The 22,539-nt window shown below is 42.9% G+C and overlaps 1 protein-coding gene across 1 annotated transcript in view; it reads right to left on the bottom strand.

Annotated features, from left to right (window-relative positions):
- Positions 1-22,539, bottom strand: part of LRBA (LPS responsive beige-like anchor protein) — a 568,467-nt gene that overhangs the window by 100,423 nt on the left and 445,505 nt on the right. Inside the window, exon 47 of the mRNA XM_044300361.1 lies at positions 6,111-6,278. Within this exon, the coding sequence (XP_044156296.1) occupies positions 6,111-6,278 (168 nt within the window). The remainder of the gene's footprint in view (positions 1-6,110; positions 6,279-22,539) is intronic.

The following is a 22,539-nucleotide window of genomic DNA, read 5'->3' as shown; positions in this document are numbered from 1 at the left end:
GCCAGGGGTGAATATAGATATGCCCCACCAGCCAGGGGTGAATATAGATATTCCCCACCAGCCAGGGGTGAATATAGATATGCCCCACCAGCCAGGGATGACAATGGATATGCTCCGCCAGCCAGGCGTGCATATCGATATGCTCCACAGGAATGTGACCAAGCAGAGTCACTTGCATACTGTGGAATATGCTGCAAAGCAATTCCCTGAATCGGCCATATACCTAGTAATCAGCATACTGCAAACAAAATCATTAAATGCTGATTAATGTGCCAATTTAGTGCACAAGGTAATATTCCTTCTGAACATGCTTTGTCTAATAAGGGTCCATTCACACGTCCGTAGAATGGGTCCGGATCCCATTCATTTTCTATGGGGCCGAAAGAGATGCGGACAGCATACAGTGTGCTCTCTGCATCCGCATTTCCGGAGCGCGGCCCTGATCTTCCGGTCGGCGGCTCCCGAAAAAAAAAAATAGAGCATGTTCTATTCTTGTCCGCAATTGCAGACAAGAATAGGCAGTTCTATGGGGGTGCCGACCGGGTACACTACGGACATGTGAATGGACCCTAATGGTTCAAAAAATGGTTTATTTTTATTTATTTATTTATACATTTTATAAAGCGCTACTACATTCCGCAGTGCTTTACAGACATTATCATCCAACTGTCCCCAATGGGGCTCACAATCTAAGGTCCCTATCAGTATGTCTTTGGAGTATATATATATATATATATATAACACTTTTGCATTCCAGGTCATTCCAAAGATGCTCAACTGCACTGGTTAATTAAAATTCAAATAGGGGCACTGTCTTCATAAAATGGAATAATGGTCCCCCAAGAAACAGGACAAAATTAATCTACAGAAGAATACTGTACAGTGAGACTATAAGACCCCATGCCATTATTCCTTCTGACAAGGCTTTACAGGAGGCAGGATGCAGTCTCTCTTTCTCCTGGCTTCTAGCAATGCTTTGCACCAACCTGGTCTACACAGCAATGGAAACTATGGTGCTCCAGACAAACTGTTATTTTAGAATTTCCTGGGACAGATTCAAGCTTGGTAATGTTCTGCAGCCACGGGCACTGCTTTTTATCAATACACAGCTAATCACCTAGCGGTACCAAACATGTGAGGCCTCTCTTCTAGGCTGAGCGGTTGTTGCTCCTAGATTTCTCCATGAAGTGAGTTGAGGACCTCACTTTCGGTGGCTCCTTTTCCTGACTACGGGGACAGCAGTTTGGTAGCTACAGATTCTACTATTGCACTTTCTTCGTCTACAGTTTGAGGGAAAAAGGAGGTAGAATTTTCCTTTGCACTCAGGCATCAAATAGGCAAGAGACAGCCTTGTTCTTTGAGTAACAGGTCATTACTACTAACAGTGGTACCCACCAGAATAGTTAGCTGCCAGTCCAAAGCAGTCTGAATACAGAATTTAACATAATTACATCTGTTTTTGAACAAGGATTTGCAAAAAAGGCTGTTTATATTCTCCACATTTCCTTATTAATATTACATTTGGCCTTTACTTATCACTGATTAAGGAACAGCCTGACAACATTCTGTAAGTTGGGCTGAGAACAGTCCATGTTAGGTGATAGTCCCTCCTGGAAGTATACCAAGCTAATGGTTGCAGACTGTGGGAAGTACAGCACATATGGATGTAGTTAGGGTAAATACATAGTTTTGTACGTTTTCCTCTGCCATTTGAAATAGCTTTTTCACGACTGTCTGATGGAACTACGGTTGTGAATAGAGAAATAAAAACAGACCAACTATAATGGAAAAGGGGCAAGATGCTGTGCATAGTCGTTTTATGGTCAATCTAATCCATGAAAGCTCTGGGACTCCACATATATTGAAAATTGTCATTAAACAGTAAAATTTCTAATATGAGGTACAACAATAAAATGCATAATTAACTTGCTAACTCATAACTTTTCAGCTGGAGGTGGATTACTCCAAATACTCTGAATGCCAGGAAATAAAACTTTAATGGGACATTGCCTTCTAAATCACCAAATGGAGAGAGACAAATCAATTTACTAGCACTATTTCCATGTACTATGCCCTACAGAATAGTACTTCTTATAACACACCTTCACAAAATACCATTTATTGTCACATTATGATCTGTATTTGTATAGGACAACATTCAAGGCAACAAAATATTTGAAACTAAGATGAAAAAACCCTTCCGATTTTAGGCAAATGACTGTTTTGAAGCTTCTCCGAAGACAAATAAGAGAGGATCCATGGCCTGCAGTACATTGCAGTTCTGTTCACCATTAAAAAGTGGAAACCATCATGCAATGCAGTATCTGTCACATGATGGGCACCAAAAGCAGACCTCTATGACTTGTAATGAACAATGGGGTTCCATAATGGTGTCAGCAATGGAGGTCCAAACAGTGTCGCCAATGCAGATAAGAACTCTGCTTAATTTTTGTTCTACATCCTCCAACTTCAAGTTATCCATGACCCAGGCCAGCAGATGAATTGATGTCATCTCGGTACGGAGCCACTGAAGTCAATGAGTCCAAAATCGAAAAGATGCGGCCAAACATAGGACACATCCTATCTTTTGTGGTATGGAGACATGGACCCGGAAGCAGATGGAAAGGCTTCAGTCGGCTTCTGATCTGCAAAATATAGGATATGTCTCAACTTTGGCCGCATCCTGTGGACTCATTGAAGTCCATAGGTGTGCACCACAATATGGGGTGTACACGGACGGTGCCCGTTTTTGTGGATCCTCGGTTTGAAGATGTAAACACAGGCACGTGGTCACTTGGTCGTGTGAATGTGGCCTTTGGAAGATGCAAATAAAAGTCAATTGGCAAATCTGCCATTGATCACTCCATTTCCTGATCATCACAGACACGTTCACTGTTGTCTCCATCTGTTAATATACTGTACTTTTAAGAATGTGTTTGTGCACTTCAGCGCAAATAATTTTATTACATTTGAGGAAATATGGAAAAACATTACTGTCTGGAGCAGAAACGGACTGCATTTGAGTCTTTTCTAATAGCTTACACATGCTCCATTTGTTAACCCCTTACAAATGATAGCGGCTAAAGAAGAGTATATGTGAAGGATAGAGGAGACATTCCGAAGTCTAGATATAATTCTGTTAAAGACCTGCTTTGCTCTTGACTCTTACATCTGTAGGCTGACTGAAATATAATCCTGGCTGCCAGTCTGAGACAAACCAGCTAGTCAAAGCAGACCCCAGCAACAGAAACAAATGTCACTCACTAGCATTCAGGCAGCGGGTTCATGGAGAATTTCAAACAGTATCTACATCTTTAAGTTTGATGTGCTCGTTCAAAACACCTACTGCTCTGGCTACTGGACACAGAATGATAATGAAAGAGAAGAAAACAGCGAGCTGGTCTATATTCACACTTTGGGCCAAATATTCTCATGACGCTTGCTAGTCACATTTCTGGATGGTAGCAAGATCAGTGGATACAAATTTAGGGTCACAAATTTCTACAATTTCATGGATAGATAATGCAATTTATCAATTCTCATGTATGAGAGAAAATACCTAGCCTGACTCCATGCTCTCTTATGTCACATTATATCCAAGTGGTTTTCAGGAGATTTCTCCGCGAATTACTTGACAATGTTATCAGCCATTATCTTTGACCAGAACATGAAAAATGTCTAGAATTTCTGGAGATAATGAGGGAGATTTATAAAAACTGGTGTAAAGGAAAACTTGCTTAGTTGTCTATAACAACCAATGAGTTTCCAATGAAGTTCCTTTGAAAAATGAAAAGTGGAATGATTGGTTGCTATGGACAACTAAGCCAGTTTTCCTTTGCACCAGTTTGGATAAATCTCCTCTACTGTGAAGGAAAGGGTTTGTCCCAAGTTATGAACTTACCCCCCTATCCACAGGAAGTGAGGATAAGAATCTGATCAGTGAGGGGCTGACCAATTATAATCAGCACCGATTGCGAAAAAGGGAGCCCCAAAGGTCAACTAAAGAATGAAGCAGCAGTCCAGCATGAATGCTGCCATCCTATTGATTCTATATGGGACTGCCCTAGAGAGCAGAGTACGGCACATGCAGGGACCCCAGGAACCCCGGTTCTTGTGATCACAATGCCAGGTCTCCCTCTGATCTGATTCTAATCTTGTGGATAGGAGATAAATGCATATCTTGGGACATGAACCTTCTTTCCCCTGACACTTGCCATCAGGTGGCCCCCATACATGTGCAGGTTTTCTTGACATTTAAAGAATGCATATGTCCAGACTAACACAATAATAGGTTACATGCAAATATACAAAAAACAGGGATAGGTAAATATACAACAAATAGGGGTAGGTTTGCTTTCATATAAGATGCCTCTTTAGAGGTCAATGGGGGAGATTTATCAAAACGGGTGTAAAGGAAAACGGGTGTAAAGTAGAACTGGCTTAGTTGCCCATAGCAACCAATCACACTCTACCTTTTATTTATGAGCGCTCCTATGGAAAATGAAAGGTGGATTCTGATTGGTTGCTATGGGCAACTATGCCAGTTCTACTTTACACCAGTTTTGATAAATCTCCCACAATCTCTTTCATTTGTATCTGCTGAAGTGGTATTATTTATACCGGATTCAGCAAATAGGAGGCAGCTCATTGTGCACATGATTCAGGAGCCCCATTCACAGTGGAATCCAGACATTTTCTGGAGTTTACCCGGAGGGGCTGTATGTGGGAACTCAAACATCCGCCATACTTGTCCCGGACTTTACCCAAACTTTTTCCCCAGAGCCCTAGTACTAAATCCAGATTTTGTCCAAGTGAGCGCATGTATGAAAACAGCAGTATATGTTTCAGAGAATCACAGTGGACCATGCCTAAAGTTCCCACCTCTTGCCTATGAACCTGGAACATTTCCTCTGTAGTGAGGATGCCCCCGACATGGAACATCTCCGGGGTGATAGCTATATGTGTGAAAGTACATCTCCAGACCTGATAATCCGGAAATATTCCAGAGTTTAGATGTGAAAACAGCTAGGGACACATCAGATTTAGATGGAAGCACTTCTCTTCTTTACCGTCAGTTACACGTCATTAATTTATTACTTTATATCAAACATCTACATCTACGGGAGAAAAGTCATGTAACGCATTTCCTTAAGCATTTAACCAATGTTAACAATGCTATAAAGACTGATGTTGTTTATACTCGCAAGAAAGATTAACGGCAAACCAGAGCTCTGGAGTCACGCCGGGACTGGAATACCATTTACATTCTGATGTGAAACTATGTCCAGGAAGGAAAGGGAAAAAACGCTATGTTACGCAAGCATTACGCCTACAAAGATGGACCTTTAAAGAAATGATTTTAGACTGTACGCTCACATCCAAAAACACAACAAAAAGAAAAACATACATGTATGCAGGCAGAGTTGGAGAGGACCCACCACCTCTCCTGACATGGCAGAGAATAGCCTGCTGGGGCTCTCTGGACCCGGCATTGCCAGACGGTACCTAAATGCGCGCCAGCCCCATTAACTTAAATAGGGTCTGTCAAAGATTTTCGGCCGGCCAATTCTCGGCATATTTGCTGGGTTGCAGCTGGATCTCCACCGGGCCCCATCATAGTTAATGGGGCCGGCGGGCATTTAGGTACTTCCCTGCAATGCTGGATCCAGAGAGCTCTTTCAACGCTAGTGTGAAACCATGATTTCACCCGATGAATTAATGTTTTACTCATGGGGTGATCTGCTGCACCTTTACACAGGCCGATTATCAGTGAACATTAATGGGGAGGCAGGGCCAATCAAGTCGGCCTAATGAGCATTTGCTGACCACTATCCAGTATTGATGGGGAGCTTTATTACTGTAGAGTAGATCTGGTACTCGCAATAATCCTGCACATGGGAGGCAGTTTACATGCCACATTGGAAGAAAATAACTTTTGGAACACTGTATTCCTACCTGCTAAATACCCTAGAATACTGACAGTGAAAAGACAAGGCAGTTGCTTAGAAGATTAACTGTGGGGTATGGCCAGTGTTAATTTCTATCTGCAAATTATAAAACATTTTTTTAGCACTGACATATTTCTGAACTGAAAATATAAAGCAGCATACTTCTCTCAAGACAGGATCTGCTATAGAGCTCAGATTGACAGCTCCTTCATAGGTCAAATAGTAGAACACATTTAGAGCTCGAACAGCTTCAGGACCCTGCTGCTTGTAGCCAAAAATAAGGTCAATCCATTGGTGGAGCTGGCAAGAAACAAATTCACTTTCCAAGGCCTGCAACAAAAGGAGAAAGACAAACCAATGTAAAGGAGATGCGTAAAAAGTAATACAGCGATGAAAGCATTTATTTGCATTAGACCTCATGCACACGACTGCATCCGTTTTGAGGTCCGCCAAACACGGATGACGTCCGTAATGTCCGAGTTGCATTCATTTTTTTGCGGACCTATGGACTTCAATGTATCTGTGGCCTGCAATTAGCAGCTAAGAATAGGACATGTTCTATCCCTCCGCAGAACGGATACACAGATGCAAACAGCACATGTATTACAGTCGTGTGCGGTCCTTTTTTTTTTCGGAACCATAGAAATGAATGGGTCTGTGTGCAATCCGCAAAAAAGCTGATTGGATACGGATATAAAATACTGTCGTGTTCATGAGACTGTTGTTGCAGCAACTGAAAGTCTACATAAACTCTATTGTCCAAAATAGTTGACTCCCAAAGAATGATTTTTCTTTCCTATATTTATTTCGAGACAAAGAGTATATAATCCAAGATGACTTTAGGTTGGCAATAAATTGTTGGATACAAAATATTATAAAAATATTAATATGAAGTAGCTTTCCACTAAGAGTTAACGCTACCACAGACTTAAAAGGGTTTTCCGAGATATTTTTACTGCTGACCAATCCTCTCGATAGGTCATCAGTGTCTGATCGTGGGGTCTGACACCCGGGAACCCTGACCTTCAGCTGTTTGAGAAGTGCACATAGTAGTGCTGTGGCCTTCTCTTTGCTCACCAAGCACAACACCGTCCATTTGAAACCGGAAGTCATATCACAGCTCAGTCCCATTCACTTCAATGGGGCTGAGCTGCGCCTAGGACATTTGACCGATGAACGTGAGGTTACATGGCCTTGTGAAAGCTGCAAGAAAGTTGTGGCACAACTGTGAGCGCCGATGCCTTCTCAAACAGCTGATCGGCAAGAGTCCTGGTGACAGTGTCATGGCAGGGCTTCCAACTTCCATTTTTCAGCAGGATAATACTCATCAACACACAACAAAGGTTGCCCACTTCCGTGGCCTGCCCGTCACCAGATTTATCTCCAGTAAAGCATCTACAAGACCAGCTGCTACACCAGGATTCAGTAAACTACTTGCAGGAATGACAATCCCAGTTGCAATGTGTGTGGGTAAATGTGCCACAGGATACCATATGGAACCTGCATGCCTCCATGTCCAACCGTATCTCAGAGGAGGTGGCCAACAGGCTGCAAAACAATTGTATAGTTCCCACCTATAAATTTATTCTTTTGAATACGGGGAAGTCAAGAAAGATAGCAGTCAGCTAAATAATTGATTGCCCAAAATCGAAAGAATATGGCCAGTTTAATTAGTAGAGCACACGTTCAGTAATAGTATCACATGAAATATTAGAAGATACAATTTGTGGATACTGATTTCACGGTGATGGCTAACCTCCGGCACTCCAGCTGTGATAAGACTACCACTCCCAAGATGTACACTTACTTGGCTGTTCTAAGAACTCCACAGAAATGTGTGTAGAATGCTGGGAGCTGTAGTTTTACCACAACAGGAGTGCCAGAGGTTAGCCATCACCCTTAGCCACTATGTGGTGGTTCAAAAAAGCCATTATGCCTAATGGAAAAGCTATAAAGAAATGAAACAAGGAAAACTGATAGCTGTGTCGAACAGGGGGCAAGGCACCATGAGTGATGTCTGGTCATCATAATTTTATGTACGCAGTGTTCTGTAATGTGGCCTGACACATAAGCATATAGCAAAGCGGTAGTGAAACAGTACAAGTTAAAATTAATACAAAGTACCGTGCATAGACCAATACTCTATTATCTTGGCAATATGCTAAACCGATAGATTTCATTGAAAAACTAAGTGGAGGAGATTTATCAAAGCTGGCTTAGTTGCCCAAAGCGACCAATCAGCTTCCACCTTTCATTTTCCAAAGGAGTTGTGAAAAATGAAAGGTGGAATCTGATTGGTTATGGACTCCTTGTCTTGATAAATCTCCCCCAGTGACTGCATTAAAATTTCTAACTTCATGTGATTACACATTTATTCAGACGCAGGGGCTGGTTTAAAAAAATTTCTATATTTTTCATGGAACAGCCCCTTTATAATAGAATATATCTGCTTAAGAAATGATCGAAATGTTATACATTCCTATCAGAAGGAAAACTCTAGGTAGATTTCATCTTTCTATAAATCCTCTTTAAAAGTACAAAGCAGGAACAAGCCGCTTGGCAAGTGCGGATAATAGGAGTACCAACAGTGAGGAATCAATACAGCGTATAGACACCTAGTCAACAAAAATGATGGACTTCCTTCATTAACAATGACTCCAGAACACAGTCCTAGAGCTGCCACATAAAACAGCAATTGTCTTAATTTGTGGGTGGCACTCAACACAAAAGCCCTAAATATGTTCAAATTACAGCAGCCTGCTTGATTGTCACTGCAGTCAGATGTCACATTAATGTATGACAAACATTAAACCATACACTTAAATGGCAATTTATATCATTTAAATGTTTACTGCCAAGCCTCCCATTACTCATTTAAATGTGACTTTCTGACAGCTAATTTCAGCTAATTTTCTAAGATACACTTAATTAGAACTTTCAATCAAACACTTTCCCATTTTTAAGCTGTTAAACAGTTTCGGGTTGTTGCTTTGAAAAACAAAAGCAAAAAATTAAATCTGCACTAAATTGCTGTTTCTATACCACGCTGGCAAATAGAATTTCAGAAAGCCCAGCGTGCTCTGGAAATGACATTATTTTCAGGTAACCGTATATTGCTAGAAAGTGATAAATGATTGGCTCTTAGGACGCTACCTCCTAAATTATAGCCGGATACACAGAGTATACATTTAATTACAAAGAACATTTTGTAATTTACAACCAATAATAACCCGGCTACACAAAGTCTACCTGTGACAGCCATTCACGTAAAAATCTGTATTTAATCCTATTAAAAATGAATACATGTATAATTGCTTAATAAGAGACGGCCACTAGAGATCTCATAAGTGAGCTGCGGGCTATAAAACCGCGCACACAGCAGAAATAAAAGCAACGCTGAATCTTCACACCTGCTTATTAATTATTTTTCTTAAAGGGGTTGTTCAGCCATTGAGACTCTTTCTAAACTAACCTGTTAAAGAAAACAAAAAAAGAAAAAGAAAAATCACTCTCCTTCTCCGTGGCTTTGTTCAGCGATCTTCCTGTTGGTCTGGAAGTTACAGGCCAGAGACAGGGTCACATGGGCCACTGCAGCCAATGACTGGCCTCAGAAGTAACGTGCCCCCAAGCAGCTGGTCATTGCTGGGTCACACGCCACTTGCAGACGCATCACCGCTGAAGGCAGTTATTGGCTGCAACAGCGCACGTGACCCCATCTGTTCGGGAGGGAGGATGGGGTCACCGGAATACAGCTGAGTGCAGCAGTGCAGAGGAGGCGAGTATAATTCTTTCAGCAGGTTTAACACGCTGCTGGGGGCAGTTTAAATGTCCCGAAGACTGGACAATCTTTGTTTTCAAGAAAAGCGTCTTATGTTGTTCAGTTGTCTGTCTGAGAGTTAAAGAAAACTGCATTTCATTATACAAAAAAAAAAACTTAAAAAAAAAATGAGAACGCTTGAAGTTCTATGTTGAGGAAGTGAACTACAGCCTAGGACTGTGTCCAACAATAAGATTGGGAATGGCACGTAGGTGGTAAGACTATTCATCTTTTAAAGAGAACCTGACACACCTGCTTTAATAGCTACATGCACTACCCATGTAATAACCATGCTGGAGCACCTATTCTTATGTCTCTACGTTGTGCCATTCCTTTATTATTCCTATTAGAAGCTATGAATAATTGCTAGCAGTCTGCAGTAAGGGTACAGAGGGGTGGTAACAAGTTGGGGGGTGTAACTGCACAGACTCACTATCCAATCAGTGCTGCCATTTTCATACTGTGCAGGTACCACCACCTACCACCCCCCAACTTGTTATTACATGGGGAATGCATGAAGCTATTAGAACAGGTCCTCTTTAAGGCTAGGTCTACACGACGACATAAGTCGCGCGACAGATAGGGCGCAACATTTTGTTGCACTAATGTCGCGCAACAATTTTTATAATGGCAGTCGAATGGATTTTCTGCGACTGTTGTGTCGCAGTATGTTGCATGTTACAGTGTGACACAATAGACTGCCATTATAAAAATTGTCGCGCGACATTAGTGCAACAAAATGTCGTCGTGTAGACCTAGTCTAATATCTCCACATCAAATATACATTACCAAAACCATAACTGTTTCGGGGGGGGGGAATGCTAATCTAGGTTCTGACTGGGACCACGTGATGTACATAGACTGAAAGTAGAAAGTATAGCCTATGTATAGCCTTCAATAATTTGCCCTAGTGATCAAAGACGAAACACAAATTAGAATTAAAAAATATAACACAATGGGGCACATACTAAATACTAACATTCCAAATCAAAAGTGGCGATTTGTTTCACCTCATATCAAAAGGCACACACCACTTTTAAAATGTGAATTTTTTAAATATAAACTTGATTATTCTCCTATTTCTCTTGATTTGCAATATTTGAACGCCAATAGCGCTAAAATGTGACTTTTTAAAAACAGAAATGTGCGCCATTTTAGCCACCCTGCCAGACAACACTTGCGACTTTTGAAATATATTTGCGACTTTTGAAGAATATTTGCAACTTTCCACTGGTAAATTATGACTTTTGTCTCAGGCTGTTTTTGGTGAATGTCTGACAGAACCCTGTTGTTTAGCTTATTTATATCATAATGTTTTACTACTTACCTATCACTCTAAGTTAGCTTTCCTTTTATAAATGCAATTTTTTTTTTTTACACAAAACACCACCAAAACACCACCACCACCTGCAACAATTGAAGCCCTTTCTGCCCAAGATAAATGAGCCGTAATATGCACAAAATTGATAGCCCCATCCACTTTGACATTTATAACTCCTTTCTGGCATAATGCATTCTTCATTCTTCAGTTGATATATTTGGTGCAAATAAAAATGTGATTCTTTTTGGCTCTTTTTATGCCATAATTCTGGTGCAACATGATTATTAAATGTCCCCCAATATGTGCATTTTTACCAGGGTTGGACTGGCCCACCAGAGTACTAGAGTATCCTCCAATGGGCCCAAGATCTGATGCAATAATGGACCAAAGATCTGGGAGAAAAGACCCATTTGGAGCTGCCTTTGGAGGTCACTTGCCACTAGGGTCTATTTCTTTGATTCAAAACCCATTCAACATCATTAATGGTAAAGTGGTTGGATGCAGGACTTTTTTTCCCCCCCCATCTAAAATAACGGACCTCAGACGGAAATGGCTAAAACGAATGACAAATCTGCATAACAGATTTTGTCCGGGTTTCATCAGCACACAGCGCATGCACGAGACTTAAGAGATCCCAGGCCGCATTGCAGGATGTCAATCACACAAGAATGGATGGTTAGGAGGCATGCTTACCTTGACTTAAAGCAAGGAGGCCGCTGCCCCCTTGACTTTAGGCTGACCGGCAAGATGGCGCTGATGCTTAAAGCGTCGCTCTTGTCATTTATGGAGCATCAGATTACCGGATCAAACACATGATTAATAACAGACTGGGGGCTAGTATTAGGTAAAGCTGGTGGTTTTATATAAGTTTTGGAGGTGACAGGTTCCCTTTAACGAAATACAGCTTCCCTTTTGGGCTGGTGCTAAAGATGTAAAATAAGCCTGCCTATTGTATTACAAGAGGGGGTTTTATGCCTGAAACGCGTTACTATTTGGACGATACCATTTAAAAAAGGCAGAGGAGCAATAGTGCCTGGCGATTTTTGGCATTTTCTTCCTAAAAGTGAGACACACACACGCGTCCTAGCAGACAGATCAGCAGATTAATCATAAGAGTGTGTGCACAGAAGGGAGGCAATCTTCTGTTGTCCCTGCTCTGTTAAGCTAATAAGCTACATTTTTAATGTGAAATGGGATGTAACAGTAAATTACACCCAAGAGCAATGCCTGCGCTCTGACAGAAGGTCTGATTAGAAAACAGCTTACAAAAAGAGAAACACATCACAATGAATAACTCACGACGAATCTGATGGCTTTCCTTCAAAATGTTTATTTAAGAGCCGGGAATGACAAGAAGCGGTTAAAGTTTGCAGGCAAGTGCTTCTTCCTAGGATGCACACCACAGCACTAATGAGTATCATCTTGCTCCGAGCAAGGGGATGGCATTCAAGCAGAAACCTTCATCAGCTTAACCATTACACACACAGAAGACCAGAAACAAAAGGCTTCTCAATACATATATGGAGAGATACCAGAAAGAAAATGTATGTAACATGGGTCACATTATGGGTGGAGAGGAACTGCCAAGTGTAAAATGATGACCTTCATATGTCCTCCAGGGGATGTGAACATCAACACCTTCCTTAATTTTACCCTTTGCCTTCACAAAGGAATTGCCTCATTAAGGCTCATTAAATATGTGTACGACAAAGGGGCTCTAACATTCCCCCCCCCCCCCCCCCAACAAGTCGGAAACCTAACAAAACCAATCAATTGTTACTGCTCCCAAAGCTGGCTCTGAACATCAATTATGCCCAATGTGAGCTCGGAGGAAAATTTGTAAAAAACAAAATCCACTAAAATGTCGACCAGAAACACAATATTATGCAATGCTGGCAGATTTATGGGAAAATAAATCAAGAGGCTGAAGTCCAATTGTTAAGAATCAAATCGGACTATGACTAGGTTGTTGTGTGAAGCAGCACACAGATTGTCATCGCCATCCCTTGGGGCTCATATCAGCTTTGACAAACTGTCTCACGCCGATATCTGTTTCTTTAATGAGATCTACTAAGCATAGGGACAGTTACACTCATATATGCCAAATTGTACACCAGCCACATCCTATGTACGCTACATGGCCACCCAAAGCAGATTTCAACAGCATTTTTTTTGGTTTGTTCTTTTTTGCTATAACAGAAAAAAAAAATTAAAAAAAATTATATATATATATATTTTATAGCAACAGACTAGGTGCTTCAGCCTTAAAGACAGCCTGTCCTTATGAAGTGAAGCAAAATCTTAGAACCTTAAAGACTATTACGGAATTTCCTATTAAGAGTGAAATTTCACAAAAAATAAATAAATCCACCCAGCCCAGTAGCAGAACAGACGAGGAAACTGAAAAGAATCACTTTTTTCATGCAAAGATGCCATAATAAAGAGATGCAGGACTTGCTGTTGCCCTACAGAGTCATAGATGACTAAGATTGTTCAGATTTTCTTATCTACTTCTGAGAGGGCACATATTAGGCTACTTTTACACTAGCGTTCGTCGGTCCGCTCGTGAGCTCCGTTTGAAGGAGCTCACGAGCGGACCCGAACGTCTCCGTCCAGCCCTGATGCAGTCTGAATGGAGCGGATCCGCTCAGACTGCATCAGTCTGGAGGCGTTCAGCCTCCGCTCCGCTCGCCTCCGCACGGCCAGGCGGACAGCTGAACGCTGCTTGCAGCTTTCAGCTGTCCGCCTGACCGTGCGGAGGCGAGCGTATCCGTTCAGACTTACAATGTAAGTCAATGGGAACGGATCCGCTTGAAGATGACACCATATGGCTCAATCTTCAAGCGGATCCGTCCCCCATTGACTTTACATTGAAGGTCTGAACGGATCCGCTCAGGCATCTTGCGCACTTAGAAATTTTTCTAAGTTATTAATGCAGACGGATCCGTACTGAACGGAGCCTCCGTCTGCATTAATATGATCGGATCCGTTCAGAACGGATCCGATCAAGCGCAAGTGTGAAAGTAGCCTTAGAAGCTATGGCCACCTTCATAACCGAATCCAATTTTTTTAGTTTCCAGGATTTTTATGAATAAATGCTTACAATAATTTAAAGGGGCTGTCCAGGTTCAGAGCTGAACCTGGACATACCCATAATTTCACCCAGGCAGCCCGCCTGATGTTGGCATCTGAGCATTTCATGCACAGATGCTCTCCCTTGCCCTGCTCGCGATTTACTATAACACACTGTCGGGCGGAGGCTTCTGCCCAGCAGTGTGTTTGGTGATGTCACTGGCTCTGATGGGCGGGCTTTAGCGCTGCCCTAGCTGTTTTACAGGCTAGGGCAACGCTAAAGCCGCCCATTAGTGCCGGTAACGTCACCTGGCTCCCTGCAGGGCGGAAGCCTCCACCTGGCAGCCCTATGGAAAGCCCGGTACGTCACCGGATCTAAAAAAAAATGCATTTGCCCTGCGTGATTTAGCCCAGGGCAAAGGAAAGCATCGGAGCATGAACTGCCTGGGTGAAAATGGGCATATGTCCGGGTTCAGCTCTGAACCCGGACAATGCCTTTAACCGCCTCCGGACCGCCTAACGCAGATGTGCGGTCCGGAGGCGGCAGCGCTGCGCACAACGACGCATATAAGCGTCATCTCGCGAGACGCGAGATGACGCGCTATGCGGCCCGCGCATGCGCAGTTCGCGCCGGCATTTCGAAGAGGACCATTTCGTCATCAGCTTGCCAGCCAATGATCGCGGCTGGCAAGCTGATGATTTTCAAAAAAGCCAATCACAGAGCCATATATCAGATCATATTTGTAAATATGATCTGTTATATGGCTGCCTGCTCCTCTGCTGGTTCTTTTCGTCGGTTGGATCCAGCAGAGGAGCAGGCTTCACAGTGAGTACACCGAACACTACACTTTAGCCCCAGATCACCCCCCTGAACCTCAATTAACCCTTTGATCACCCCTTTGTCAATCACTAGTGAAAGGAAAAAAGTGATCAGTGTAAACTGTCACTTTTTTTTTTCACTGGTATTGACCGTTAGGTTTTAGGTATAGTTTAGGCCCCTTGGTTAGGTAGTTAGCGATCAGTTAGCGCCCAGCCCACCGCACCGCAGTCCGTTATTCGCTGATTAGCGTATCGCTAATCAGCATTTGTACTTTTATAGTATCTGGAAGTGATCAAAACTGATCACGGTCAGATCTATAATAGTACTAGTGTCACTTTAGTTCGCCCTCCACCCAAAACGCAGTGTTTGCCCGATCAGGCCTGATCGGTCGCCCACACGTGCGTTCGCCCACGCCCGCCCCACCGCAGTGACAAAAAATTTTTTTTTGATCACTGCACAATCACTTTACACGCACTGCGGCGATAAAAAAATCAGTTTTGATATTTTTTATCAACCGCAGCGGCCTCCGGTACTTCGCTAGCCTCCCCTTTGTAAGACAGGCTTGCTTTTTTTTTTCTTGGGTAGTCTCAGGGAATACCCCTAAATTTAGTTGCCCAAAATGTCAAACAGGGGGTATTCTTCTGAAGAGGCCTACAGGCTTCTGACCCAGTCGGATGAGGAGTGGGAACCCTCATCTGATGAATCCAGCGGGTCAGAATACGAACCTGTAGAAAGCAGTGGCTCTCTGACCCAAAGTTCGGACGAGGAGGCTGAGGTCCCTGATACCACCAGGCGTACCCGGCCCCGTGTCGCTAGACCACAGGTTGCGCAGGATCCGCTTCAAGAGCAGCAGAGTGGGGCTGGTGCTGTCGGATTACGTGGTGAGGCATACACCAGCAGCCCAGCCCTCCCTGGACCTAGTACCAGCACTGCCGTACAACCTGGTGAAGTAGCGAGCACCAGAAGGGCAGTTGAAGCTGGTACGGTGGCACGTGCAGTAGTGACCCCGTCGCAGCCACCGCAAAGACGTGCCCGTAGAGCCCCTAGAATCCCAGAGGTGCTGGCAAACCCTGATTGGCAGTCCCCAACTTCAGCCGCACCCGTAGTTTTCCCTTTCACTGCCCAGTCTGGAGTTCGGGTTGAGACAGCTCAGATCGGTTCGGCCCTGGGATTTTTTTTAGCTGTTCTTGACTGCGGAGCTCTTAGACATAGTTGTGGTCGAAACAAACAGGTATGCCACACAATTTATCACAGCTAACCCGGGAAGCTTTTATGCCCAGCCTTTCCGGTGGAAACCAGTCCAAGTTTCCGAAATTAAAACTTTTCTGGGCCTCCTCCTCAACATGGGCCTGACAAAAAAGCATGAATTGCGGTCATATTGGTCCACGAACCCGATTCATCACATGCCCATGTTCTCTGCTGCTATGTCCAGGGCACGTTTTGAGGCCATCCTGCTTTTCCTGCACTTTAGTGACAACACCGCCTCCCGTCCGAGGGGCCACCCTGCTTTTGACTGGCTCCACAAAATTCGGCCCCTCATAGACCATTTCAACCAGAAATTTGCAGATTTGTATACCCCAGAGCAAAACATCTGCGTAGACGAGTCCCTGATACATTTTACCGGGCGCCTTGGCTTCAAACAATACATCCCAAGCAAGCACGCCCGGTATGGGGTCAAATTGTATAAGCTCTGTGAAAGGGCCACAGGCTATACCCACAAATTTCGGATCTATGAGGGAAAAGATCAGACCCTGGAGCCGGTCGGTTGCCCTGACTACCTGGGGAGCAGTGGGAAGACAGTTTGGGACTTGGTGTCACCCTTATTCGGCAAGGGGTACCATCTTTATGTGGACAATTTTTACACAAATGTGGCCCTCTTTAGGCATTTGTTTCTAGAACGGATTGGCGCCTGTGGTACCGCGCGAACTAGTCGCGCGGGCTTCCCCCAACGGCTCGTTACCACCCGTCTTGCAAGGGGGCAGAGGGCCGCACTGTGTAACGAAGAACTGCTCGCGGTGAAATGGAGAGACAAGCGTGACGTTTACATGCTCTCCTCCATTCACGCAGACACGACAATACAAATTGAGCGAGCAACCCGTGTCATTGAAAAGCCCCTCTCAGTCCACGACTATAACCTTCACATGGGAGGGGTGGACTTCAATGACCAGATGTTGTCTCCGTATTTAGTTTCCCGCAGAACCAGACGCTGGTATAAGAAGGTGTCTGTATATTTAATTCAATTGGCTCTGTACAATAGTTTTGTTCTCTACAGTAAGGCTGGGAGAACTGGATCCTTCCTAAAATTTCAGGAAGAGATCATCGAGAACCTCCTGTACCCAGGAGGTTCCGTGGCCCCATCCACCAGTGTAGTTAGCCGTCTACACGAGCGACATTTCCCCAATGTCGTTCCTGGTACCTCAACCCAACCGTCACCCCGAAAAAGATGTCGTGTCTGTAGCAGGAGTGGAATAAGGCGTGACACCCGCTATTTCTGTCCTGACCACCCTGCCCTATGCTTTGGAGAGTGTTTCCGGAAGTACCACTCACAGGTACACTATTAGCATAGGGATCATCTCACCAGGACAGGCACACAGGGCTATTAGGGCCCATTCACTCACTGCTGCTGCAAACGTCTCCTTTCACATGGGACAAAGTGCATAATGCACTTCGCCACATCTTTGGGCGATTTGCGCTTTGCACATTGACCCATGGGGAAGGAGAGGTTTGTTCTATAAAGGTAAAAAAACAAAAAAAAACAAAAAAAAAACACCAGTAAGCAAAAAGGTTAATGTTCAGTTAAAAAAGTTAAAGTTTATATGTTCTGTTGCAAAGTTAATAAAATTATTGCGTTGCGGCCTGGTTTTTTCATATTTTTTTTTACCTTCCAGGTGGACCAACCGATCGACCAGCTGCAGCACCGATGTGCATTTTGACAGAAGCATTGCGCTGCTGTCAGATTACACGCAAGTCGGTGTATGCGGCGCTGCAAGACGGGATTTTCTCCTCTGCAGTAACAGATATGTTTGCCGAGGCATACGAGCTGAGGAGGAGGCGGAGTTCCTATGCAATGATTTATTCATCCAGATCGATTGATGTGAATGGAGAAATCTGGTTTGCCAGGGCATACGAGCTAAGTGGGTATGGATGTAGGGCGGAGCTCCTATGTCCTGGCAGACGCCTTTCCCCTCCATTTTTTTTTTTTGGCTGAGATTTTTTCATCCACATTGATCGATGCGAATGAAGAAATCTGTGCCGTTCATTTTTTTCTTTCAGCCCAGAGGCTGATAGGAAAAAAAATCTCATTACCTGTATGCTCAATATAAGGAGAATAGCAGAAACTCCTAATGCTGGCCATACATGTAATGATTGCGGAGACCCTCAAATGCCAGGGCAGTACAAACACCCCACAACTGACCCCATTTTGGAAAGAAGACACCCCAAGGTATTTGCTGAGGGGCATATTGAGTCCATGAAAGATTTAAATTTTTGTCCTAAGTTAGCGGAAAGTGAGACTTTGTGAGAAAAAAAAAAAAAAAAATAATCAATTTCCGCTAACTTATGCGAAAAAAAAAAATTTCTATGAACTTGCCAGGCCCCTCATTGGATACCTTGGGGTGTCTTCTTTCCAAAGTGGGGTCACATGTGGGGTATTTATACTGCCCTGGCTTTTTAGGGGCCCTAAAGCGTGAGAAGAAGCCTGGGATCCAAATGTCTAAAAATGCCCTCCTAAAAGGAATTTGGGCACCTTTGCGCATCTAGGCTGCAAAAAAGTGTCACACATCTGGTATCGCCGTACTCAGGAGAAGTTGGGGAATGTGTTTTGGGGTGTCATTTTACATATACCCATGCTAGGTGAGATAAACATCTTGATCAAATGCCAACTTTGTATAAAAAAATTGGAAAAGTTGTCTTTTGCCAGGATATTTCTCTCATCCAGCATGGGTATATGTAAAATGACACCCCAAAACACATTCCCCAACTTCTCCTGAGTACGGCGATACCAGATGTGTGACACTTTTTTGCAGCCAAGGTGGGCAAAGGGGCACATATTCCAAAGTGCACCTTTCGGATTTTGCAGGCCATTTTTTACACATTATGATTGCAAAGTTCTTCTCACACATTTGGGCCCCTAAATTGCCAGGGCAGTATAACTACCCCACAAGTGACCCCATTTTGGAAAGAAGACACCCCAAGGTATTCCGTGAGGGGCATGGCGAGTTCCTAGAATTTTTTACTTTTTGTCGCAAGTTAGTGGAATATGAGACTTTGTAAGGAAAAAAGAGAGAAAAAAAAAAAATCATCATTTTCCGCTAACTTGTGACAAAAAATAAAAAATTCTAGGAATTCGCCATGCCCCTCACGGAATACCTTGGGGTGTCTTCTTTCCAAAATGGGGTCACTTGTGGCGTAGTTATACTGCCCTGGCAATTTAGGGGCCCAAATGTGTGAGAAGTACCTTGCAATCAAAATGTGTAAAAAATGGCCTGCAAAATCCGAAAGGTGCACTTTGGAATATGTGCCCCTTTGCAGCAAAAAAGTGTGACACATCTGGTATCGCCGTACTCAGGAGAAGTTGGGGAATGTGTTTTGGGGTGTCATTTTACATATACCCATGCTGGGTGAGAAAAATATCTTTCACCGGTCATTTTTTACACATTTTGATTGCAAAGTTCTTCTCACACATTTGGGCCCCTAAATTGCCAGGGCAGTATAACTACGCCACAAGTGACCCCATTTTGGAAAGAAGACACCCCAAGGTATTCCGTGAGTGGCATGGCGAGTTCCTAGAATTTTTTTTTTTTTGTCGCAAGTTAGTGGAATATGAGACTTTGTAAGAAAAAATAAAATAAAAAATCATCATTTTCCGCTAACTTGTGACAAAAAATAAAAAGTTCTAAGAACTCACTATGCCCATCAGCGAATACCTTAGGGTGTCTACTTTCCGAAATGGGGTCATTTGTGGGGTTTTTCTACTGCCTGGGCATTGTAGAACCTCAGGAAACATGACAGGTGCTCAGAAAATCAGAGCTGTTTCAAAAAGCGGAAATTCACATTTTTGTACCATAGTGTGTAAACGCAATAACTTTTACCCAAACCATTTTTTTTTTTTGCCCAAACATTTTTTTTTTTATCAAAGACATGTAGAACAATAAATTTGGCGAAAAATTTATATATGGATGTCGTTTTTTTTGCAAAATTTTACAGCTGAAAGTGAAAAATGACATTTTTTTGCAAAAAAAATCGTTACATTTTGATTAATAACAAAAAAAGTTATAATGTCAGCAGCAATAAAATACCACCAAATGAAAGCTCTATTAGTGAGAAGAAAAGGAGGTAAAATTCATTTGGGTGGTAAGTTGCATGACCGAGCGATAAACGGTGAAAGGAGTGTAGTGCTGAAGTGTAAAAAGTGCTCTGGTCATGAAGGGGGTTTCAGCTAGCGGGGCTGAAGTGGTTAAAAGGATTCTCCAGGATTTACATATCCTCAGAATAGGTCATCAATATAACATGGGCGCAGGTCCAACTTCTAGCACCCCTGCCAAATAACAGTTTAAGGAGGCCGCAGCACTCTGGTGACCACTGAGGCTGCTTGCAGCTTTCCAAGCACAGTGCCGTACCATTGTATAGCACAGTGTTTCCCAACCAGTGTGCCTCCAGCTGTTGCAAAACTACAACTCCCAGCATGCCCGCACAGCCAAAGGCTGTCCAGGCATGCTGGGAGTTGTAGTTTTGCAACAGCTGGAGGCACACTGGTTGGGAAACACTGGTATAGCAGATGTGCTTGGTATTGCAGATCAGCCCCATTCACTTGAATGGGGCTAAGCTGAGCCTAGGTCATGCGACCGATGAATGTGAAATCACATGGTCTTGGAAGAGGCCTAAGCACAGCTGTCTCCTCCACCAGCTGATCAGCGGCAGTCACGGGAGTCAGAACCCCGCCAATCTGATACTGATGACCTGTACATATAATAGGCCATTAATATGTAAGTCCTGAAAAACCCCCTTTATCAGAAAACATGAGGACAACTACATGAATGTGGATAAATATGAACATCTGAGAAAAACATATTCAAGGGACAGCATTACAAAGTAAAGTATAGTGGACAAAGCAATTGCATATATAATAATATTTTATAAAACAATATAGCAATAAAAAAATAAAAAAATCAGAGAACATAACCTTAAGACCAAAAAAGACTTTAAACTGAACCAGGGAGATCAACAGGACATAGTGATAAGCAGAGGGAAGGATATTGGGACAAAGGCCCCTGTTTCCTAGTGAAAGCCACAACCAAATATCTTTAAATTGCCCTAATAAATCTCAAAGGAAAAACTTAATAGGTCTTAAATATACATTTCCTATTGGTTTGTTCTTACAGCTTCTATGCAAACTATATGCCTCCATGGCAAAAGACAGCACAAACATTCTGTGCAGGCTAAGGCTACTTTCACACAACGTTTTTTTCCGGATAGGATGCAGACCCATTCATTTCAAAGGGTCTGCAAAAAATGCGGACAGCACACCGTGTGCCATCCGCATCAGTATGTCCGTTCCGTAGCCCTGCAAAAAAAAATAAAAAAAATACATGTCCTATTCTTGTCCGTTTTGCGGACAAGGATAGGCATTGTTACAATGGATTCGCAAAAAAATAAATAAAAAAATGATGCCATACGGACGTCATCCTTTTTTTTGTGGATCGCAAAACACATACAGTCGTGTGAATGTAGCCCAACACTGCAGTCTTATACTTACTTTTATATGATCCTTTATAGTACAAGTGGTGGATTAGCCAGAAATTGGGGACAAATAGAAAGGAATATGAGGCGTCAGACTACACAGCATTTGTTTGCAGTCTGTTGCCATGAAGATGCATAGTTAGCATTTGTAGAAACAAACGGTCGAAAATTTGAATAAACACCTATTTCAGATGCTTCATTTTTAATTTTATATGTAATTGAGAAATTGTTAAAAACTAGTTTGCATGGGTGGACATAGCCTTTAAAGTAAAAAAAAAAAATGTCTGAAACCACAAAATTCAGTATATCATTTCATAGTCCATACAAACTTTTCAATGGGCTGATCAGTTTCCATGCAGCGATCACCTCCACAGTATGAGGACGAGGGATAGTCATTGCGATCGCCCGTCCTCATACAGCTCAATTGCCTATGGGCAGCAGATCGCTGTTTAGACAGGGCAATCTGCTGCCCAGAAATGATTACTTTATGCAGAAATGACTTTCACCCGATGAACGAGCATTTTGCCTGCTCATTGGGTGATCGCTGCACCTTTAGATGGGCCGAATGTTGGGAACGAGTGTTCCAGAAAAGTCTGTCTCAAATAATCTGCCTGTCAGACTGTATAAACCCGCCTTTAGAGGGGGATTTTACCTATTTATCACATCAGATGATCACGTGATCTCTTGAACGGCAATGCTTAAGCTAGTTTTACATAGAGAATTGAAGACAAGCAACCATCAAGTTCAACTTTTTACACCAACAGACTACAGATAAAAGTAGAAGATTTTTTTAATTAAAAAAACGTCTCAACTTTCGGACAAA

The sequence above is a fragment of the Bufo gargarizans genome, chromosome 1 (genome assembly GCF_014858855.1).
Source record: "Bufo gargarizans isolate SCDJY-AF-19 chromosome 1, ASM1485885v1, whole genome shotgun sequence".
NCBI lineage: Eukaryota > Metazoa > Chordata > Amphibia > Anura > Bufonidae > Bufo > Bufo gargarizans.
Note: the sequence above shows the minus strand (reverse complement) of the source record. Positions and strands in the feature narration are given on the sequence as shown.